The sequence below is a fragment of the Caloenas nicobarica genome, chromosome 1, assembly GCF_036013445.1.
Source record: "Caloenas nicobarica isolate bCalNic1 chromosome 1, bCalNic1.hap1, whole genome shotgun sequence".
NCBI classification, from domain to species: domain Eukaryota; kingdom Metazoa; phylum Chordata; class Aves; order Columbiformes; family Columbidae; genus Caloenas; species Caloenas nicobarica.
Genome location: NC_088245.1, coordinates 73,118,046 through 73,139,156, shown reverse-complemented (window position 1 = coordinate 73,139,156; position 21,111 = coordinate 73,118,046). Strand labels below are relative to the sequence as shown.

Below are 21,111 nucleotides of genomic sequence, written 5' to 3'. Positions count from 1 at the left end.
ATTCGCACTAGCATATAAATCTGCCCTTCTTATGATCCTCACTGCTTGGTAGAAGTCAAAACATGCTGTTCAATTTTCCTGTTCACTGATTTCCATTTGTTTCATGTTCAAATGCTGGCTCTTTTCCCCCTTTTGGGCATGCTGTGAGCATTAAACTTAGTGATTAGATGCCAAAAAACCAGTCCTTTTCCCCTTCTGCGCCCACGAACGGGTCATCCTAACCCTCGCTGGGATGCTTGCTGCAACAGCGTGCCCTGTGTGTGTGCAGTCAGCCTAAATGGGGCTCGCTGCGTGGGACCAGCGCTGGCTGACAGAGGTTAGCTAACGATGACTAATAAAACAGGTGCAAAACTTATGTGCTCTCCTAGGGTCTTGACTGCCTTCTTGCTGCTGTTTCTCATTTTTTTTTTAAATTTAATCTACTACAGCAGAATATTTCATTTCACTCACGACACAGCCGAATCCCGAGACACCAAGACTTAAAAATAACTGGACATAAAAGAATGAGAGGGTGACATGTGGCTGTCCTCCGGCTTTCAAATTTTCCAGTTTACTGAGGGGGAATCCGAGGTTGTCTGTAGCTGCCTGACAGGTGGGGTGGCTGGCTCTGGCATCTGTGCCTGTGGCTGATCCCCAAACTGAGCCTGGAGCATGTTCAGGATGTCATCTAGCTTCTGGTCCATCTGCATGACCTGTTAAAGAATCAGAAAGCAGACAAGCTGTCAAGTGGTTGCACAGGCTTCTGGTGGGAGGCATTCACTGGCCAAAAGCTCTGGATGGCTGAAGCCTGGCAGGGAGTGTGGGCATCTGAGAACTATCAGCTCCTCTGAGTTTTGTCTAGCCTCTAGAAAGGCTGAATGACACTATGAAGTACAGGGAAGAGTGTAAAGCCATGTGAAGTAGCAGCAGCAGGACAGGACATTGGTGGTCCGAGGACCTGACTGCTTGAGCCAGCTATTTTGTCTCTCAGCCTTTTCCCAGGGTTCCCAGCTTCTCTTGATGATGATGCACTCTGAAAATATCTGCCCTGAAACTCTCTTTTGCTCTTTGGTTTATCGTGAATATTTTTTCCCACTACCTCTCCCAATGCTTCACCACCCTTAGTTGTAGGACATCATGCTTTCCATTACTGTCTTGGGAAACAAAACAGTTCCCCTCCCTTCAGACTGTAAATAGATGCCTCTGTGATACATGTTACAGTCAGAGATCCTACCAGATAGGGTGTTTATTCCCATGCATTGTTAGGAGGATAGCCTACTAAAAACCACATAATAATACCAATGACTTCATTAAAAAAAAAGAACAAGTGTTCCATAGGAAGCTTGACATGCTAATCCCTCCTCTCAATTCTTTTTTTTCCAGCTGAAATTTCTCAGGCATAGTCTCAAGGCAGAGGAGTCTTTTCTAGTTATTATTAATATTACTTTTAAGCAGGGAAGGCAAATCAGGATTTTTAAAGGAACGCTGCTTTTATACGTTCTGCTGCCTTTTGGAAATTCTGGCCTTTTGTAGGATCACTGAGCAGGCATTAACCCGTTGCAGTGGTAGGGCTTGCCTTCACTGCAAATGGCATCCCGCTTAGCTTAGCATCAGCCAGTGGGACAGGCTGGGGACTGTTGACTGCTCTTTTCTGCTCTAAAAGCAAAACTGTGGCCAGCATCGTGTAAGCAACTGGGATCGCTTCTGGTGATGCTTGAATACAGTGCAGCTTTGTGTAATAGATGAGCCCAAGACAAACGAGCATTTTGAAGAACATTGGATGGTTCACTTTACAGCTATCTGCTGTGAAAGTCTGAGCTTCTGAAAACTGTGATCTGTCCCAGTGGGTCTAATAAGCTTCGATAGCAAACCTTTTAAAGCGATATCAGATCTAAACTGAGCTTTCATTAAAAAGGCAGACAGAGAGAAGGAGAGAGGGAAGGATTCCAGCCTTTTTCTTTGCAAAGATAACTTTGGAAATAGTAATTGGCAGCACGAACTGAAAGTTTTGCAGTCTGAGATTGCTTTAAAAACCAAGGCAAAGAAAATCACCTTATCTGCTTTCCTCTCCTCTGCCTTTTCTCAATTCAAGTGTTGTCTCCCCGCAGGGCCCCTCAAACCTCAAGGTACCAGGAACTTATTCAAGTTATATCATTTTGGCAACCACTGTTCTCTCCTATATACAACCTGCTGGGGGAAGGAGGATTGGAGTATCTCTCCTACCTCATGGAGGGAGAAATGTGCTTGTCTCTCTTTCATTTCTACTTTCATGACTACTGTCTTCTAGTAGACAAGCCCCTCTCCCTACCTCTGCTTTGGTGTGGGTTACCTGGGGCAGTATTTTCGAGCAGCAAGGAGGGAGTATTTAGGGCATGGATTGGACAGCATAGCCCTTCACGATTATTTCGGCAGGGCAAGGTGTGTGGGCACGGGAGGATGGGGCTGCTCACCGCGGTACCCCTGAGTGCGGGGTGGCTGGCTCTAAGCCTGGCTTGGGAAGATTCACAGTCAATCAGCAGCTCAAGTAGATATTGACGCTCTTTGTTCGAGGGGAAGGGACCCCAGCAGAGGTTGTGTCCGGCAGAGGTGCAGCCGCCTCCCGGTCAGCCTGACCCCACGCTGCCAGTAGCATCTCTCCTTTGTCCCATATCTAATCACCTTCTAGGAGGGACTGGTCCCTACTGCCACAGCAGCTCTCTGGTGTGGTCACCGACAGAAGCACTGACAGTGCACTCATCTTGGGCACAACAGCTACATGTTTTGCTCAGCATTAAATTGGTTAGAAGTCTGGAAGTCACTAGTGGTTTAAGGGTTAAGCAGCATGGAATTAATTAAAAAACCACAGCCTTTATTTTTTCCTCCGTTCTTGAAAAGCCTGTTTGGCTGATGCTGGTAATGACTCAACAGAATCTTTCTTAAGCAGAAATGTTGTGCAGAGCAGAAACTAAAGCAGAACTAATACATTACAGTAGAGTAAAAAGAGGTGTAGGCAGGGAAATGAGATCAGGCAGATGAAAGATCTTCTGGGGCTTTCTTTTGTAAGGCTTTGTTGATTTTCATCTGCACACTTGATCTTAGATAAGCTATGCTTGCATATTCCATATCATTTAAACTTTTTGTGTTTCTCTGTATTTTGCCAAATCAAGGAAAGAATTCGATGGGGAATAATTTTATGCACTTTTCTTTCCAGGAGAGGAGGAGGGTGGAGAATGTAAATATTCATTTGTAGGCAGGGAAAAAGAGAAAAGAGAAGTTCATACAAAGGGAGTAGATTGCACTACACTTCTGTCACACCTTCCACACAAGGATCTGCAAATATTTCCTGAACATTAACAAATGAAGCTGCTCAGTTCTCTTGTGTCAACTGTATACACGGGAGGGTTTTAGTAGTAATTTTTGAGATGAGAAGCAGGACCCTGCAAAATTAAGGGAGCTGTTAAGAAGATGTGGTCAGTTGCAGATCTCTTCTAATCCTTAGCTTTGTATTTTATACACAGGATCAAGCCACCACTTTCTGGCTTCCGATGCTCTAAAATATGCCTTACTTTGAACACGCAGCTAGTCTGGTAAAGCTTTAGTCAGAGAGACAAATTCTTAAGTACCTTGTTGAATAGGAGCCTATTAAAAAGGAGTCAAATTTGAAGGCTGGTTGACTGTGATTAAAGAGTGACAAAAGGAGAGCTGTGGACGCTTCAAGGCTTGACTGAAGTCAGCAGGATAACTTGCAGGGTTAGAAGACTTTTCACACAGGTGAAGGTTTTTTCACAAGAAAGTCCTGGTTTTAGATTTCTCCAAAACCATCTAGCACTTTAGGTTTCTCCAAAGCCACTTTCTTTAAGCTCAAATGGGATGAGTTGCTTGTTTTGAGTAACACACCCAGGCAACCACGGAGGCAAAGAGTTAAATTGTGCAACATGTTTTTTGGCTGAGTAAAGTGAGAAGCCATCCCGGGCTGGCCTCAGAGTTTCCAGAGAGATGTGATATGCCCCTCGCAGGCTCGGTGGAGACAGGTGAGTTTGGCAGCTGTCCACGGGCAAATGGCAACAAAACTTCTGTTCTCCCATATCACAAAAGCGCTGCGGACATGATCTATAAAATTGTTAAAATGGTTTTATATCCTTTCAACTGCGCTGTAGAAAGGAGACTTGCAAAAGCAGTTTAAAATATTACACTGTTGTTATTGGGGCTGTGAGGTGAACTGAAGGAGTGTTGAAATGTATATTCATTTTAACATTCCCCTGTGAAAAGGGGCTGGACTCCATGGTGACATGCAGGACTGTTAGACAATGAAAATGTCTTCCAACCAGCTCCAGTGAGTCACAGCAAGCCCTGAAGGGGAACTGGGTCAGTCAACCTGTGGGACCCAAGGTGTCCCTACCCTTCACCTTGAGCACCAGGTTGGCTTTCAATACCTATGTGCTATTCATGGTTCCTTTTGAGCCTCTGTTTGTGAAAGCTGGTGTCTCGACCTTTATCTAAATACCCCATTTCTGCAGAGATGCCTTGTGGAGAAGGGGACCCTAGGAACGGCAGCAGCATGGAGAAGGGCGCCTGCATCTTGCTGTGGATTTACCAGATTCTGGACAGATTCCTAACTCCCTTGAGAGCTTTTTTCCTGACATGTTTTGCACATGCACACCATAAACAAAGTGCATGTGTGGAAGACTCCGTTGGAGTAGCCACGTGGTCTCCCCCAAATCTTCTCACTTTAAGTCCAAAAAAATCCCTTCCCCCAGGTTGTGCCTATTGTTTAAATATGACTTCTGGAGGCTGGGAAAGCCAGTATCAATTATGTGTACAATACACTGACTTGAGCTGTTTCCAGAGAAGTAGCAGAAGTGGAAGGTGGCCTGCTGGAAGACTGAAGTAAATTCATAAACCCACAAACATGCTCATATGTTGCTAAGTAGGTAGAGCTTTGTATCAAAAGCTAAACTCATAAATCAATTAAAGTTGCTGTTGCCTCCTTAAGGCTCAGCTTTCTCCCTGCCTGCAGCAGTCCTACACGAAGTGATCAAAGTGGCATAGCTGTATGCATGTTGCATGTCTGCAACATCTCTGGGCTACTGGTACGGGGGATGCAGCATGAAATGGAGGAGGGAGAGAAGCCAGCCCAATTTGTGTTACCAATCAAAATGTCATGCAGGATCAGCAAGTTCTGCTTTTAGTTAAGCTGGATGGACTTTGGCTTCCTGTTTGCCTCACTCAAGCGGGGAATACTGTGAAGCTGTGTCCACAGGACAGCCCAAGGCAGGGGCGGAGGACTGGAAGAGCCACTGCCTTGTTGAGCCCCATCCCCTGCTATAGCAGCCACTGCACAATGGATACTTCCGTTCTGGCAACCCCATGAGACATCCAGGTTTCCTGACCCCAACACGCAGCCCTCATCCTACAACAAACTACAAACCTAAGCATGGACAACCAAGAGCCACCAAAGCACAGTGGGCCACAGGACAAAGGCAAGCAAAGGCATTCCCATTCTTGGGACCCAGGAGCTGCAGCAAAGGCTGGAAGTAGAGGAAATGGTGAGGTCTTAGGAGGACACGTCTAGGTGGTGGTAAGCCTGTGACCCCAGAGGTGGGCCACTGCTAGTGGGCTGAGCTGAGGGCCATGGTGGGAAGCACTTGATTTGAGGGCTCTGACACCAACTGCTTGGGAAAGAGTTGTCCAATGGGTCAGGTTTATTTTGTATGGAGAGAAGACTGTATATGAATCTTTGCCATGAACTATTCTATCTGCAGGTACTTATTTCTGAATATTCCCAGCTTGTTAGCTGTGGTAGGTCACCTAAAGTCTAGTTCATAGGAGAAAATGGTATTAATTTAGTAAAATGGGGTATGATTTAGTTGAACTAGTGCAATTCATTTTACGGATGATTCCATTTCTGACTTGTGCAACGTATTGATTTAGCTTAAGCCCATTATCCAGAAATTCATGCCATTTTCTCATGTTAACCAAGTCTGTCACAGGATTTTTCTTCTCATACCAGATGGTGGACTGATTTGATTAGATCCCGTAAAGCCTATGTTTAGCTTTATAAGCACATCTGGTCTTGTAGCTTCTCTCTGCATACAGTTACACCCAATTATTCAAACATACTAATTGCCTATTGTACAGTTTGAAGTCTGAGTTGTTTACTTTAGGAATCACTTTATTTTTTAGCACGTCCCTCAGTGGATTTATTGCTGTCCAGAGACTGCTGATTTGAGGGAGGGAAATCTTTTCTTTACAGCACTGCATACAAAACTGCCTACCTTTCACCTTGCTTGTCCCCTGTTAGAGAAATTTCACTGAGGTGAAATGCTGAAACCGCCGAAGCACTCTTTTTTTTTTTTTTTTTTTTAATCATGGCCAGACAATGTGAATGACGATGTAGCCAGTCGGGATCTGTCTGTGTGGAATCAAATGGCCACACCAGCCATAGAGACCATGACTAGCTTGAGGAGATTTCTCTTGTGCAAGGTGTGACTGTAGTGCAGCCTCTGTGGGCCTGGTCCAACACAGGGCTTATGGATGTGTTAGCTTGAAGCATGTGAAGAGTCTTGCTGAGTTCACCAAATATTTAAGTGCTTTGCTGGATTGGAGCCAGAAAGGTTAACAGTTTGTAAGACTATACCTTTAGGATAAACTTTTGGAGTCTCCTAAAGTAGTCATACACACATATGCACAGAAATATATCTACACCACCATTTTTTAAGTCTCTGAGGAATGTTAATTGGCATCTACTGTGGCATCCTTCATAAAACGATTTTGACATTACTATTAGCAGAGAACAGGCAGCTTGTCTCCCCTCTTAAAACACCACCACCACCACCACCACCACCACCACCACCACCAAGAGGGTTTTGATGAACAGGCGCCCAGCAACTGACTGTTTTTGGGATGAGTTGTAACAGATTCGGAATTGGCCTCAGTCCCAAAATGATGCCGTATCCCAAAGCAAGGTTGCCAGGTGGCACATATGCAAGGAAACATCTCACTCTGGTATGTCAATGTCTCGTAGCCAACTGGCGAGTGCTGCCCTAACACTGAGCCACTGGAAACGGGGCCAGCATAGAATCATAGAATCATAGAATCATAGAGGCATAGAGGCATAGAATCATAGAATAGTATGCGTTGGAAGGGACCTTCAAAGGTCATCTAGTCCAACCTCAGGTTGCACCAGGGGAGGTTTAGATTGCATATTAGGAAAAAATTCTTCACAGAAGGGGTTGTTAGGCATTGGAACAGGCTGCCCAGGGAAGTGGTGGAGTCACCATCCCTGGAGGTGTTTAAAAGGCATTTAGATGAGGTTCTTAGTGACATGTTTAGTGCTAGAGTTAGGTTATGGCTGGACTCGATGATCCAGAGGGTCTCTTCCAACTGAAATGATTCTACGATTCTATTATCCTCGCTTTGTTGCGCTGAAGGTGCAGATAGCACAAAAAGACCAGCTTCAGTCAACGGGAGCTTTTGCCACTGACCTCAGAGGTCAGGTAAACAGGTACGAAGCTACACAAAGCATGCTTCCATGACAGTTTGTTGTTCTGGCAGACCCAACTCTCCATGAACACCAAAAAATATATAAACCACCAGATTGTCTTGTTTGACTTATTCTGTGTACCCCTTAGCAGATATCGGTTGTTTATTTTCATTCCATGAAACTTATCTAGATAAGTCCACAATTTTCCAGGCCTCCCTTCCTTTATCCCAAACATCCCCACCCATTCTTAGGTCAGGTGTTATAACCTTTGATGGCCTAGAGTATAGTAATCTTTATTTTAAGTATAGCTTCGTTTGTTTTGGTTTCCATCTACCTTTCCTGTTTAAATGAAAACACAAAGGTCTATCCCTCTGCACTTTGTTCCAGGGGTATTTCCTGTCGGTACCCTTTTGGTGAGCATTATATTTTTACATTTCCTATGCCACAGTTGCACTGATGAACCTCTTCAGTAAGACCTGTGTCTGCGTTTGCTGCTTCTGGTGTCAGGTGCCATTTGCTTAATTGCTAAGCAACTCTTAAGAGTTCAGCCCTGGGTTTCTAAAGCAGGCCTGGTCAGCACATAGATTATGTTAGCAGTGTTACTGCTTCAGTGAAGGTGTGATTTTTCTTTTTTAGTGAATCCTGGCTTCCTAAGCAAATGAGGTTTAGCTGATGATGTATCTGTGTATATGTTGCCACAGCAGCTTTGAAGTAAGCTGGCCAGCTTCAGACATATTTGCCAGAGAGACAGTGTCCTTACAGATAAAAAGTTTGGACACTTTTCTGAAAGTCCAGCCCTTGAGCAGAAGACAGACATCCAAATTAACGCTTCATTGAAGGAAGGGCAGAAGAGGAAGGTGAACTGTATTATTAGACTCTGGAGAATCCACACAGGATGCCCTGACCACAGGAAAAGCTTTATTCAGCTCTTGCCCCTTATTAGCCTTGGATAATCAACCACAAAATACAGAGCCACAGGAAACCAGGCAGTGTAATTTCTACTGCTCCCAGCAGTGCTCGTTTCTAGCTGAAGAAATCCAAGTGGTGCCACTTGGATTGAACACAAGGGTAATTTCCCACCACCGCCGTTACGCAGCAGCACTTGGCTGCTGGGTGGGCTGTAACTTCTTCAGGAGTTTGTCTCATTTCAGCTCTATGCACATGCACCTGTCTGGCTGTTTGCAGCCTGTGCTTTGAAACATTCTTTTGTTTTTAACCCCCCCGATTTTCCCTTAGTAGGTAAAACAGACCTTGCAGAACTCTCTCTTGATTTACATGCATAAATGGTTATTGTTGTTGTTGCAGGACGTTTCATTCTTCACCTTCCTCCAGATCCTGCTCAGATCCTGCCTGTAATCTTGCCATCTCTCTTTGCGACATCGCTCTCCAGCCACACCCTGGATGACGCACTGCCATTTCTCAGCTCATTACATTGTGTGGCTACAAGTCCTGCTGCAAAACCAGCGTGGAAAGAAACAACACGCAAAAATAACAAAGCTAGTCCAGCCTCAAAGGTGGATATGCAGCTACTGTGAGTCACACCTTAATTTCACAATAAAGCAGCTTTGGAACTTATGCTCCAAGATGCTGATTAATTTAATTTTTAAATCTCTAAACAATACTGGACAGAGACAAACAAGAAAAAGAAAATGCAGCTCTGAGTATTTAAATGGTGCCAGAGGAGTACTGAGAAAGAAGTGACCTTAGCCTTTCACTAGATTGATGTGATAAGCTCAGTATTTTAGATGGGTGTGATGAACTCAGTATTTGCACCTCACCCAAACCTTTGAAGAGATGGTATCAAGTCTTCCACTCTCTGATTGTTTTGCCTTTACTTTTTCTTTTTTGAGTTATATTAAATCTCCTTTATGAGAACAAAATCTAACCTCACCAGGCTTGACCAGTTCCTGTAATGGGGAGGACACTTTGGGCTATGCTGTAGCTGCCTTGTTTTTTCTCAGCTTAGTTGCAATGATTACTTACTGATACTGAAAACAGTGAGTGAATTCCCTTAATCCAGGTCTACTGACCTGACATCTAGTTAAGATGACATCTAGTTAAGCTAACCTCTAGTTAGCACAGGTGATGGACTGTGTATGACAAGGTAACATTTACATGTCTTATCGCAAGTATTTATATACAACTGCCCTCCATTGACACTCTCACACACAAAGCTTTACTTCAAATTATCAGTTCATCTTTTCTTATAGATTGGCAAGAAAGGCAAAGAGAGAGGGAGTGTTATTATTGAGACAAGCACAGGCATTATGGTGATGGCGTTCTAGATAGCGAGACATGTAGGTACTAGAAAAGTTCCAGGCAGTTCTGGTAGGACTAGACCAGGACTTCATAAAACCAAGCTCCAGTCTACTACTCAGTGCAGTCTTCCTGCATTGAGGGCAAGTCACTTTCTGGGTAAGCCTCATCAATATTTGTTAACCATATGGATCAAATAATCTGCCATTTCTTATCTTTCAGACACGAAAACACAGGAAATTGGGTAGGTTTGAATCTTGGTACAAACCAGAAGACATTAGAAATTAGAAATTAGAAGAGTAATCTAAAGTGTGGACTGAAATGCTGACTATAGGAAGGAACAAAATTCTAATGGAAAAAAAGATCAGTTGGAATAGGACAGGAGGAGAGAAGATGGTGGTGCTCCTGTGTTTTGCCTACTGATGGCTCTTTGCAGATTGAAATGGACACATCAGAGCAAGGCTGGAAGTGTGGCATGGTGGTCATACCAGGAAAAAGCATTAATTGGGAAGCAAAAGGATGATTTCCTAGGCATCAGAGGGTGTCACTGGGCGGCCACCATCTCGGTTTCTGTTTTCAGCTCTGCAAAAGAATCAACATACCATTTTAGCCAAACCCTGTAGCAAAATTAAGGGCTAGTCTGTGCACAGATTTGTGCTGATGTCAGGAAATCAAGCCTACAACACACCTTTCATTGTTCCAGGGGAACCTGTGCCTGGGTGCTCATTTTGATGTGCCCTATGTCAGAGAAAGCGATGAAATAAGCTTGACAGGAGCTAACTCATGAGAGTCTTGGAAAGTGACAACTCTAGCTTTGTCCTATGCAGTGTTGAAAAGGGTGAATGAAAACTTCTGCCCTTATTTCTTCTCTAATCTGCACGGGACAAGTCTCTCTGGTCACCTTTACGTAATGAGTTCACCGAAACTCTCACACCCTTTGAAGGATGCCGCAAGCCTGGCTCAAAGCACGCAACAGAGTTTGAGGAAGAAGATACAGAAGCACAACGTGGTGTTATGTATTTAAATAATGAGGATTACAAAACACTATTGTTTGCTCATTAAAACACAGAAACCCAAAGCAAGTAAAATGTTATCAGACAGTGCTGATTGAGGGCATAGCAGTTCTTGATTCTTACTGATTCAAACATACTTTGCCGAACCCTTTGGTTTTAGCTTGTCTGGCTTACCTGTCATTCGATGGATTTTACTAGCTTGCTTGTGTACACCAGACCTGATTAACAGCCCTGCCTCACACATATTTTTAATGAGCTCTTGAAAATTCACAGTGAGTGGGTGGACTCTGGACTGTCTGGTCCAGTTTTGCAGCGCAGTGACCTGATGTTGAGGGTGTCTGTCTGTCCAGTCATACTGAGAGACAGCATTTGGTCCCAGATCAGCAAAAGCCAGAGGCGTAAACTGTGCAGGAAAAGCAACCACACAGCAAGAAACAGTTCGTGACTTGAGCTGAGATTGCTCAGCACCTGGAAGGGTCTGAGCAATGCATGGAGTGTAACAGCATAAATCAGTGCATGAACTGGCTATAGCTACGGTAACTGTGGATGCAGAACATCAGAAGAGATTGCAGGGAGAATGAATTTCACTTGATTTGTCTTTTTTATCCTTCCCAAACTAGAAAATTAATTGCATAATAGGTTCTGTAGCTAAAGAGATGTCCATGGGCATTTAAAACACTGACTGAGCATAAGAGACTGAGTAAAGCGGATTTTTCAAATCTAGAATCTCAGTAGTGGACATTTTCCATTACTTTTGTGCTTGAAAAATAGCAGAGTATTTTGAAAAATCAGCATGGCTACATCCCCAGGGGAGACTCAAAGCATTAATTAAAGAAAGGGAGGTGTCTTATTTGAACTCTGCTGAGTTAGATGGATTATCCATGAAAGCTGGCATTGACAGGACAGCTCTATGAAGAAGCCTGTGGCAGAAGTACCGGTGTCTTATACAAACAACAGGAGACAGGGCAGGAGATGCAAAGCCATAATTGCCAGATAGATTTCTTCCTCATGAGGCATATGCTAGGTCAGCAGAAACCTGCTTCAATTTTCTGTTGCAAGGCACTGTACTGTTAGTTAAGGAAAAAAAAATTGGTTATAGCCATTATTGCTCTTACAGCTCTTTGGCCTTATACTGCAGGGAGTACTGCTGGGGAGAGGAATATTATAGATCTTGCTCAGAGAAACAATCATTTTTCTCTTGCATGTCTCTTGTTTTTCATATATCATTGCAGAGAAAAAACACAGCAATAAAAAGGGACATGTATTAACATGAACATTGAGGTGTAAGAATGTGAGAATGGCCTGGTGAGATTCCACTGTCCCAGCATTTAGTAAAATAATTTAAATGTGTGCTGCAGTGTAATTAAGATTTTGGGTTACCAGCTTTTTTGACACTCTAAAGGTAGAACTAGGAAGCCATGGTGGTCTTCACGCAACTTTCTGCCGTGGGGGAAAACAAATCTTTTTCAGGTCAATAAGCTAAAATTCATTAACAAAATAAGTACTTTTTGAGACTACTGAGAACCTCACAGACATAATTTCCGAGCTTCACATCTACTTGTTCTTTTATTACTGTTACTCATTATGAACTATGGCTCTAATCTACTAACTCAATATATCTCTATATATCTATGTTGTATTTAAAAATGCCTTGGTTATTTTTTGTTCTGCAGTGTTTCTCATCCCTTCAGAGCAAGATTGTTTAACTCCATATTGAACTAGTTAGTTATCAGTGAGAAGGAAAATAAGATATTTATCTTTTTGTTAGTTAATACTTCAGAAGGCTGTCGCTTTCATGTTTTAACGCATATTAAAAATCCCAGCTTGTCTTTCTGCACCAGTATACTGTAAACCAAAAATAACCACCACCATGAATCCATGACATTGAAGCTCTGGTTTTGGCTGCCTGACCACTGTGCTTGGCTTCCTTCACTGCATGCCCAGCCCCGAAACCAAGATGAAGGCGCGTGCTTAAGACCCACTACCGCTGCTGAAGGCACGGCCTCAGCTGCATCCTCCTGACCTCCCTGTACTATATTGGTCCACAGTCCAACCTTGGCTGGACTCAGGAGCAAGCCCAGGAGAGCTGTGCAGCACAGCAGAGACTACCCGTGTAGGAGAGCTGCCCCCAGCCTGGATCCCAGGGCCAGGGATGCTTCCTGCTCCGTGCTTAAATGACTCTTTTACTGCCTGCAGGTTACACAGGAACAGTGTTAAAAAGCAAAACCTCTAAGTGAACCAAGGTCATATGCTGTGCTCCAGCTGAGGCACTGTGCACTCCATCAAAAAAAGCTGCGTTTCTTTGCCCTGCTTTCTCTTACCTCTGGTATAGTCAGCTGAAATATCTTTAGTAAGACACATGACTACTTTTATCTAGGAATTTGAGCTAAGTTTTTAATTACTGTTAATAAGGAAGTGAATTTTCTATCCTGCAAAAAAAATATATATGTATATAAAAAAATTGTCCAGACCCCTAGACTATGCCAAACTTGGCTTAAAGCAAATAATTTCTTTCCCATGAAATCTAAATTTTTCTCTTTATTATTTGCAAATAATTTGCAGAAGACAAGATCACTGTGAAATATATGCCCCCACAAGTTTTCATTTTAAAAACACTGAAATACCTCCATTCAAATCTTCACTTGTTTTTGCTTGTTTTTCCTGGAAACTTCATCAAAACCAATATGATTTTCTGTAGCACAGCAGATCCTGCAAATTTTGCCAGGGAAGATGCATTTTGATGTAAAAGCTCCTGCCAGCTCTAGTTCAAACACTTGTGTCTTAGCATATGCCACAAGCACATGTGGTCTTGCACAGCTGGACAGTGTGGGAGCCCCAGGATCCGACCTCCCCTTGGAGCCTGTGGAGGAGTCAGGGTGACCTGCAAGCCAGGAGCCAGGAGGTCTCAACTCCCCTGAGATGCTGGATGCTCTGGCAGGGTCACCAGCCCATAGCTGGCATGGTGCTGAGCCCTATAATGTGCAGGTTCATTTTGGTACTCCCCTCCTCTCCTGGCGATGGGGGGAGATGTCCTCACCTCCTCTCTCCTGGCCAGACCAGCCAATGTGCTTCGTGCTAGCTGCCTGCTGCTCCCTTTGTCACAGGCAGGGAGTAAAAGTAGCTTGATTCAAAATACTTTTGTATTATACAATGCATTTATTGGTAGCCAGCTATTTAAAAAGCTCTCTTGTACGCTGCTCACCCCAAGTGGAGCCCTGTGTACGTCCCCTGGGTGTGGGGTTTCCCCCTGTCTGGGAGGATCTTAACTCTCCCTGCCTCTCTGATTTCAGCTCTAGGCTGGGCATCTCTGTGCCACTGTGTTGCCCAACTTCCAGGTGGCCAACACCTCGCACCCTCAGGCTGTTTGGCTGCTTAATCATCATCGCTATTTTGGGGGCTGATACCCTTCACGTCTATCCCCAGGCCTTACAAGAGAGGCGGAAGGGGAGCAGGAACCGCGCACGCAAGGGGGTAGCAGTGAAGGCTTGCACATCTGTGCTGCCAGCCAAAATGCTGTGCCTCCCCCCAGCCTCCTGCTCATCGTTTCCCCCCCAGTGGCCTCTCCTCTGGGACTCGGGTGAGCACGCCGAGGGATTGCTCAGCTGAAGATGGCCACAGTGCTTGGCCCGGGGCAAAGCAAACACCTCGGTACAGGATTTCGGACACGGTTCTGTTCACTTGCAGCAGTCGGGCACCTATGGCGAATGCAGCAACCTGAAAAATGATTTTAGAGCCACCCTGGCACTCATAAGTGGACCTGCATGGGCAACCGGGGAAGACTGAATCCTCCTGTTAGCCACAGAGCAGCATGGTGTGGCAATTAGTATGTTAAGCAGAGCTGAGAGAGACTTCTGTAATGAAACCAAAAACTTGGCTGGCCCCCAAAATCTGCAAAGGTTCAAGAACCTTTCAGTAAACCTGGACTGAGCCTTGGCAGATTTATAATTTCAAGGAGGAACTGTTAAAAACACCCTGGTCTGTGCACGATTTTGAGCCCAGACCCGGCCACACTTGGCACTTTGGGAGTTTTCCTTTAGGTTTTTTGCATACAAATCCAAAACACAATGTAGACTCAGCAGGGAGGAACCGATGCAAACCAAAACTGCTGAGTTTTGCACAGCTCTAATTATAATCTCCTCACAGTCCTGGTTTTATTTATTATTGTTTGTACTGTGGTAGCAGCGCGGGGCTCCAACCGGCTTCAGGGCTGCGCTGTGGTGGGTGTTGTAAAGGCAGAAGAAGGAGGCAGGATCCCCAGCCTGAAGAGTTTATAATCTAAATAAACAAAAAAGATAAAGAATGAGGGAAAGACATAAAACACGTAAGCAATGTGATTAGGGGGTGTTGGCAAAAACCCCCACTTTTCTTAGTGTCTCTCTCACCCTCACATAAAATCATGTCTATTTACCCCATAAACTCTTTGGGGTCAGGGCTGTGTTTTCCAAAACGCAGAGGGAGATGGGATGCAAGAAATGGGTGAAGAAAGAGAGGTGCTGGAGGGCAGCAGCAGGATCAGGAGCCCTCGGGATGGTTCTGCTGGACTGCAGCAGCAAGGGTGGGAGCGGGAGGCAGGCGATGGGGAGAGTGGCAGGGGGGACGGAGGAGACAGATGGCACTTCCCAGCTTGGGTCAGGTCAGAAAACCCATCGCATGCACCACGATGACCTGGGACAAGTCGCTGGAATGCTCTGTCTTGCAGTTTCCTCTAGGTTTGAGTAGAGCTAAAAATCTTCCCCTATATGGCATAATTCTTCCTCGATGTAAACTGCTTTGAGATGCTCAGGTGAAAGGTGCTAGAGGAATGCAAAGATTTATTTTTCATAAACCTCTTCACATATTCTTTTCACTGCCAAGTCAAGGCCTGAAGCCAAGAACTTTAGAGATGCCTATATCTCTCTCTCTATATATATATATACACACGAATATAAAAATATATTTATGAAAGAGGCAAAGGTTTATTTTTTAGAAACAAAGCCTTAACTTAGATTTCCTAAATCCATATATAGGAACTTGAATGAATGGTCAGATTTAAGATCAAGACACTTCTTTAAAACTGGATTCAGGAGTCTAGCTATAAGTTCTTACTTAAAAATGTTTAGCCACAAGCGAGCTGGAAATTTCGTATCTTAAAATAAGTTTGTAATGGCTGTGTGATGGTGGTGTTTTGTTTTGTTTTGTTTTGTTTTGTTTTGTGTTTTTTTCTTCTAGGATTTAGGTGAAGGTTTGGGTCAGTTATATTATCCCAATTATTCACCATTCTGCAACTATTATTTAAAACAAACAGCTCTCTGAAGCTATTTCTCACAATGGGAACGATTTATATCTTGAAACTGAAGCCTGTTTTCTCACTGCGTCTATTTTCTACACTGCGTAAACATCCAAGTTTGTTATTGTAGCAATCACCAACACGAGCTCTCAGAGCTCATTGCCAGGCTTGTGATATTTATTGTTTGTTAAGCCCCAGCTCCTGGAGTGAAGTGATTAGATGAGAACCTCAGCTTGCAGTTAAAAAAAAAAAAAGTAACTTTGCACTGGACCACAGGGTTGGTGAAAGAAACAGGAAAACATGAGCGGAATATATGTAGACACGGGTCCAAACATCAGAAAGGCAAGCAAAAAAGAAAACCTCACATGTATTATTATTCTTAAAGCCTAAGGACTCTTAAGCCAACCCCCCTCTTATAATTTGGAAGGTGGGGGGGCTGGGCTGAGTCATGACTTCTGACTGCCAAGACATGGCCATGGTAGGGGTTACTCATCGCCTTAGAGCTGCCTGGAGGTTTCTCACCAAGGGGCTGCTCACCCCTCTGCTGAGCTGCACGTGTTTGTTATTGCCGGCTGTTGGGCTCCTGCCACTTTTTTTTTTTTCCTTTTTCCTTTTAAAACAACTTTACTGAGGCATTCGTTTATGAAAATATCCTGTGCAAGGAATTACATGGAGTTGGCAAATAGAGACAACAGGTCAATTCCTGGCCCTTCCGAATCTGACAGGATCCCTTTAGCTTTCAACAAAAGAAGAAAAACAGAACTATTAAAAACTCTCCGCTGCCAAATAGTCAGTAAGTCTATAACAATGTAAAGCAAATGTAAACTTTATATGATGAAATGCATTTTTTTAAAAGCCCTCTTTTCTCAGCAGTTAGATGGGCTTTATATACAATGGGAAGATTCATTTCTGAAGGGAGCTCCAGAATATGAAACAAACCCCTATGCATCACAGTCTAAAATACCCATTTTACATGAAACAGCAACTGAGGCATCACCTTTACCTTGGGAAAATCTCATCCAGCCTCCTAATTTATGAAGGCTGTACTTCTCATTGCTTCACTCCCCGCCTCGCCCTGCTCACAAATCCTCTGGGGAGAGGAGAAAAATACGTCTGCAGTGAAGGAACCTGGCTATTACCAGGGTAACTAAAGGACATTAATAATGGAAAACTGATGTGAAGAGCACAACAAAAACATAAGCAGGAGAAAAACGAGAATGTTCATGTGTGGAAAAATAGCTATATGAGGTCATGGTTTAAGACATGTGAAGGTCTGGTGTGCATTGTTCACCAAGCTATGGATGGGAGCTGGGGACACAAATGGGGGTCTGTAGCCAGCTCTGGCCAGACCCTGTGCCCACCCTTGCCCGCAGGCATGGGAGTGAGCACAGAGAGCGACCCCCTCTGCTTTCTCACTGCTACAGCCCAGAGGAAAGGTCTCGTCGGCACTCAGGGTGATGCTGTGGTGTTTTCCACCCAGTTTCTTCTCCACACAGTGGGATCTGGGCTGGGCATACTGGTATTGGTTCTGAATGAAGCGCCTGCTACAGAGGGTTGGGTGCTTGGGAGGATGGGAAGATGACACCAAAGCTTTAGACAAAACCTCATGACAGTAGTCACAGGGGAATTGCGCTGTACACATTTTTCTCCACAAAGAAAGCAGAGGAAAGAACATCTCATTCTTGACTTTCCTGCTCCCCTTGAATGGGTCCCTGCTGCAGGAAGTGCACATGCCAGATCACAGAATTACAGAATGTTAGGGATTGGACGGGACCTCGAAAGATCATCTAGTCCAATCTCCCTGCTGGAGCAGGAACACCCGGATGAGGTTACACAGGAAGGCATCCAGACGGGTTTTGAATGTCTCCAGAGAAGGAGACTCCACAACCTCCCTGGGCAGCCTGTTCCAGATGCCTACAATAGGCCTGCAAACCAGCATAATATTCAGCTTGTTGCTGCTGGAAGTTGTCCCTTCCTTTCCACTGTGGATGCTACCTGTAATATGTGGCAATAATCTCTGTACACAAAAGGCAGGGTGGATCCCAGAAGAGGCAATGGGGAGGAGCATGGTCATTTCAGCTGGCTGAATGTATAGTCTGCATCCATCTTGCACTTCATATAGTCTTCATGTACTCATTTACATGGGTACAGTTCATACTTCTCTTTAGGGTGCAGTTAAACCTGATTTCTAGGTCGAGGTGTGGCTTCAGGAATCAGGACAGTTACAGAACAGCAACAGATACAGACAGTTACAGCTTGCAAGAGAGATAAACCACCTATTGCATGAGTGAATAAATGTTGGAATACCCTGAAATCTCACTGTGTACCAGTGACCCTTGCATTATGAATGTTTGTGGATCTCTGCTGGGGCTAGGGTTAGGCATGCAATAATGAACTGGTATTGTCCTTTCTGTTTCATACATACTTTGTGAGCTGGTGGAAGACAAATGTTGGACACACTAATGCTGTCAGCTGCTCCAGTACCCTTCAGAAATGTCCTTCTTTCTATTCCTGCTGTTAATTCAGCAACATGCCCTGCCAATAAACCATAGCAATATCTGCCTCACAGATCATCATGACTACACAAGAGGAGGCAGCTTGCCAGCACCAGACAACTTAGCCACCAACCATGGACACTCTGAGACAGCTAAATCCTCATGGGCAATGGCAGCCCCTCCTGAACTGATGTCTTGTCCCACTGGGGTGTCCTGGAGCTGAAGGGTTAGGGCATGCTTCTCAAACTTCTGGAGCCACAGCTGATCAACCCAAGGATGCAGGCTGATACAGTCCTACTGTTTTGTGCATGCTGTTCTGGTCCAGAACGAGTCAGCACTGGGGTGTCCACAGCTGGTAAAACCTATGTCAAGCGTCTTTGCTTTGCAATGTCTGCGTGACCTGTGAGGCAAGGTCCACTGTTGTCTTCTCAAGGTTACAAGACAGGGCCGAAGTGGCTTTCAGTCAAATCATCACATACCCACTGCTCATGTCCAGAGAGATGTATGAAGGTAAACAGCTTGGACAACTGGGTGGTCACTGGAAGGAAGGACACATCAAACCAGAGGTTTCTGGTTTATTACTCTTTTGCAAGTATCCCACAATAACTTGGAAAATACCTCAGTACAATGCTTAAGGCTGTAGGATGTGCCCTCACAGAAAAGCCCATCACCTAATGCAGCCCTGTTGTTGGCACAATGTGCAATTAAATGTAAGCACCACTTAAGACTTTGGAGGCTTAAATCAAGAACGCCATGCCCAGACAAACTCTGCCATAAAGACAAAGTCAAAGTGACTTAGAAGATTTGTAGATCAAAATGGAAAGGCCCTCACTGTACTGATTACTTGCACCATTTTATTTTGTCCTTCCCTTTTGAAGAGAACTGTTGTGTGAGCAAACAGAGCTTCAGTTTTCTTGTCCAAACTCCTGACGCCAGTGGTCTGCCACTTACATGCAAAACAAAGCTATGTGTAAGTCATAGGGTCAGTTTGTTTACCTTGCCTGTGGCAAGAGTTGGGTTCATCAGGTTAATTTTCAGTAGTTGTTAAAAGGTCTTGAAATTTTTTCTGGTGTCATATGGCTTTTGCCTTTTTTTTCAAAGCAGGGGGTAACCCTGGACTTTTCAAACCATAACGAAGTAAACCACATTTTTCTGCATCAAGCTCATCCTGCAAATTAATTCATTTGCATTTCTAGTCCTTTCAAGTGAAGTCATACAGATGTGAGCAGTCATTTAAGGATTTTAAGGATTACGGTTCACATCATCAAAAATCGACTCCAGCACTACTGGTTCACAGAAAAGGGAAAAATGAAGGTGGACATCCCGGTGTGCTGGGAAAAATGGGTGATTTTTAATTAAAAAAACCCAACCAACCAACCAAAAACCAAAAAACAAACCAGCTGCTGTTATTTATCTAAATTCAAAGCCCCTGGACACATCCAGACTGATCTGTTGTGAATTGCTTCTTTGTTGCTGGCTCTAGCAAAGTTGATTTCATATTGCTGATTCATCTAATGGGTTTGGATTACTCTTGTTATCCTTTCAGATAACGGGCCATTGAGCCTGCAAACAAGTTTGCTGTCTGCTGCCATCAGCTGATTTACTTCAGATTTCCAAAATTAAGTAGTTCTAGTTTTGGGGGTTTGTGTGTATAGCAAAAAGTGAGAACTTCATGAAAATGAGAGCAGCAAAATACTCTTTTGGTCAACAACCAACACATCTTAAATGTTGCTAATGAAAACTAGTCCTGTATGCAGGAACGAGTTAATCCTGAGATAACTGTCTCAATAGTTTGCCTTTAACCATGACTATTGATTCTGCTGCCTGGCTTTAGGTGAAATTGTTACATAAAAAACCTCCAAAACCCAGTGGCAATAGCAATCAAGTACAGTGTTTGCTGGCAGACTCCGCAAGCCCCTTCAATGCAGGAAGCAATAGATTATAAACAAGTTTTATTTTAATCCCTGCAGGACATATGTGAGAGTCCAAGAGCAAGACCTATTTTTCTCAAAGTCTTCCAGAGAAAAAAGTTCTTGAGATCCCAATACAATATCAAAGAGATCAGCCAGTAAAGAAAAACTATCTGTTCCTGGCAAGACATCAAAACATTTCGCACAAGTTTATAGTTGTTCAACTGATTATCAAAGAAAAGAGTTTTGGTTGGGTTTGGGACTTTTTAGTGTCAAGAGGTGCTGTTGATTCTGGGACGCCTAGTATTTTCAAGTATGCCCACCAAAGAACTGCTGAGGGAACATAAATGGTCCTTACTATGTGAAATGTGTTATCTCTGGGCTACTTTATGTGTAAACTGGTTTTTCTGTGAGCAAAATGCTTAGTGGTATGCCCAATGCAGGCAGCTATTATGCACACAGAAGCTGCACATCCCAGCATGCACACAAAAAGTGAGCATAAATATATTTCCTGTGAAAAAACTAATGTCTAATTCTTGAAAGTATGAGTCCATTAATTTCTACTGTGCTCACCGTGAACACATCAGAATGGTTTATTTTCACACTTTTTTAGGTAGCGAAATATCTTGCTCTGAAGCAATGAAAGATTTAGTGGCTGAGGTAATTTGTGGCTTAGCTGTGAAGGTATCCAGGAGCCAGTCTTATAATCTCTTATTTGTAATAATGTAAA

General features: G+C 43.9%; 1 protein-coding gene across 1 annotated transcript in view; it reads right to left on the bottom strand.

Annotated features, from left to right (window-relative positions):
* Window positions 1-536: 536 nt before the first annotated feature.
* Window positions 537-21,111, bottom strand: part of LOC135988442 (potassium voltage-gated channel subfamily KQT member 1-like) — a 501,042-nt gene continuing 480,467 nt past the window's right edge. Inside the window, exon 16 of the mRNA XM_065634462.1 lies at window positions 537-692. Coding sequence (XP_065490534.1) covers window positions 537-692 — 156 coding nt within the window. The remainder of the gene's footprint in view (window positions 693-21,111) is intronic.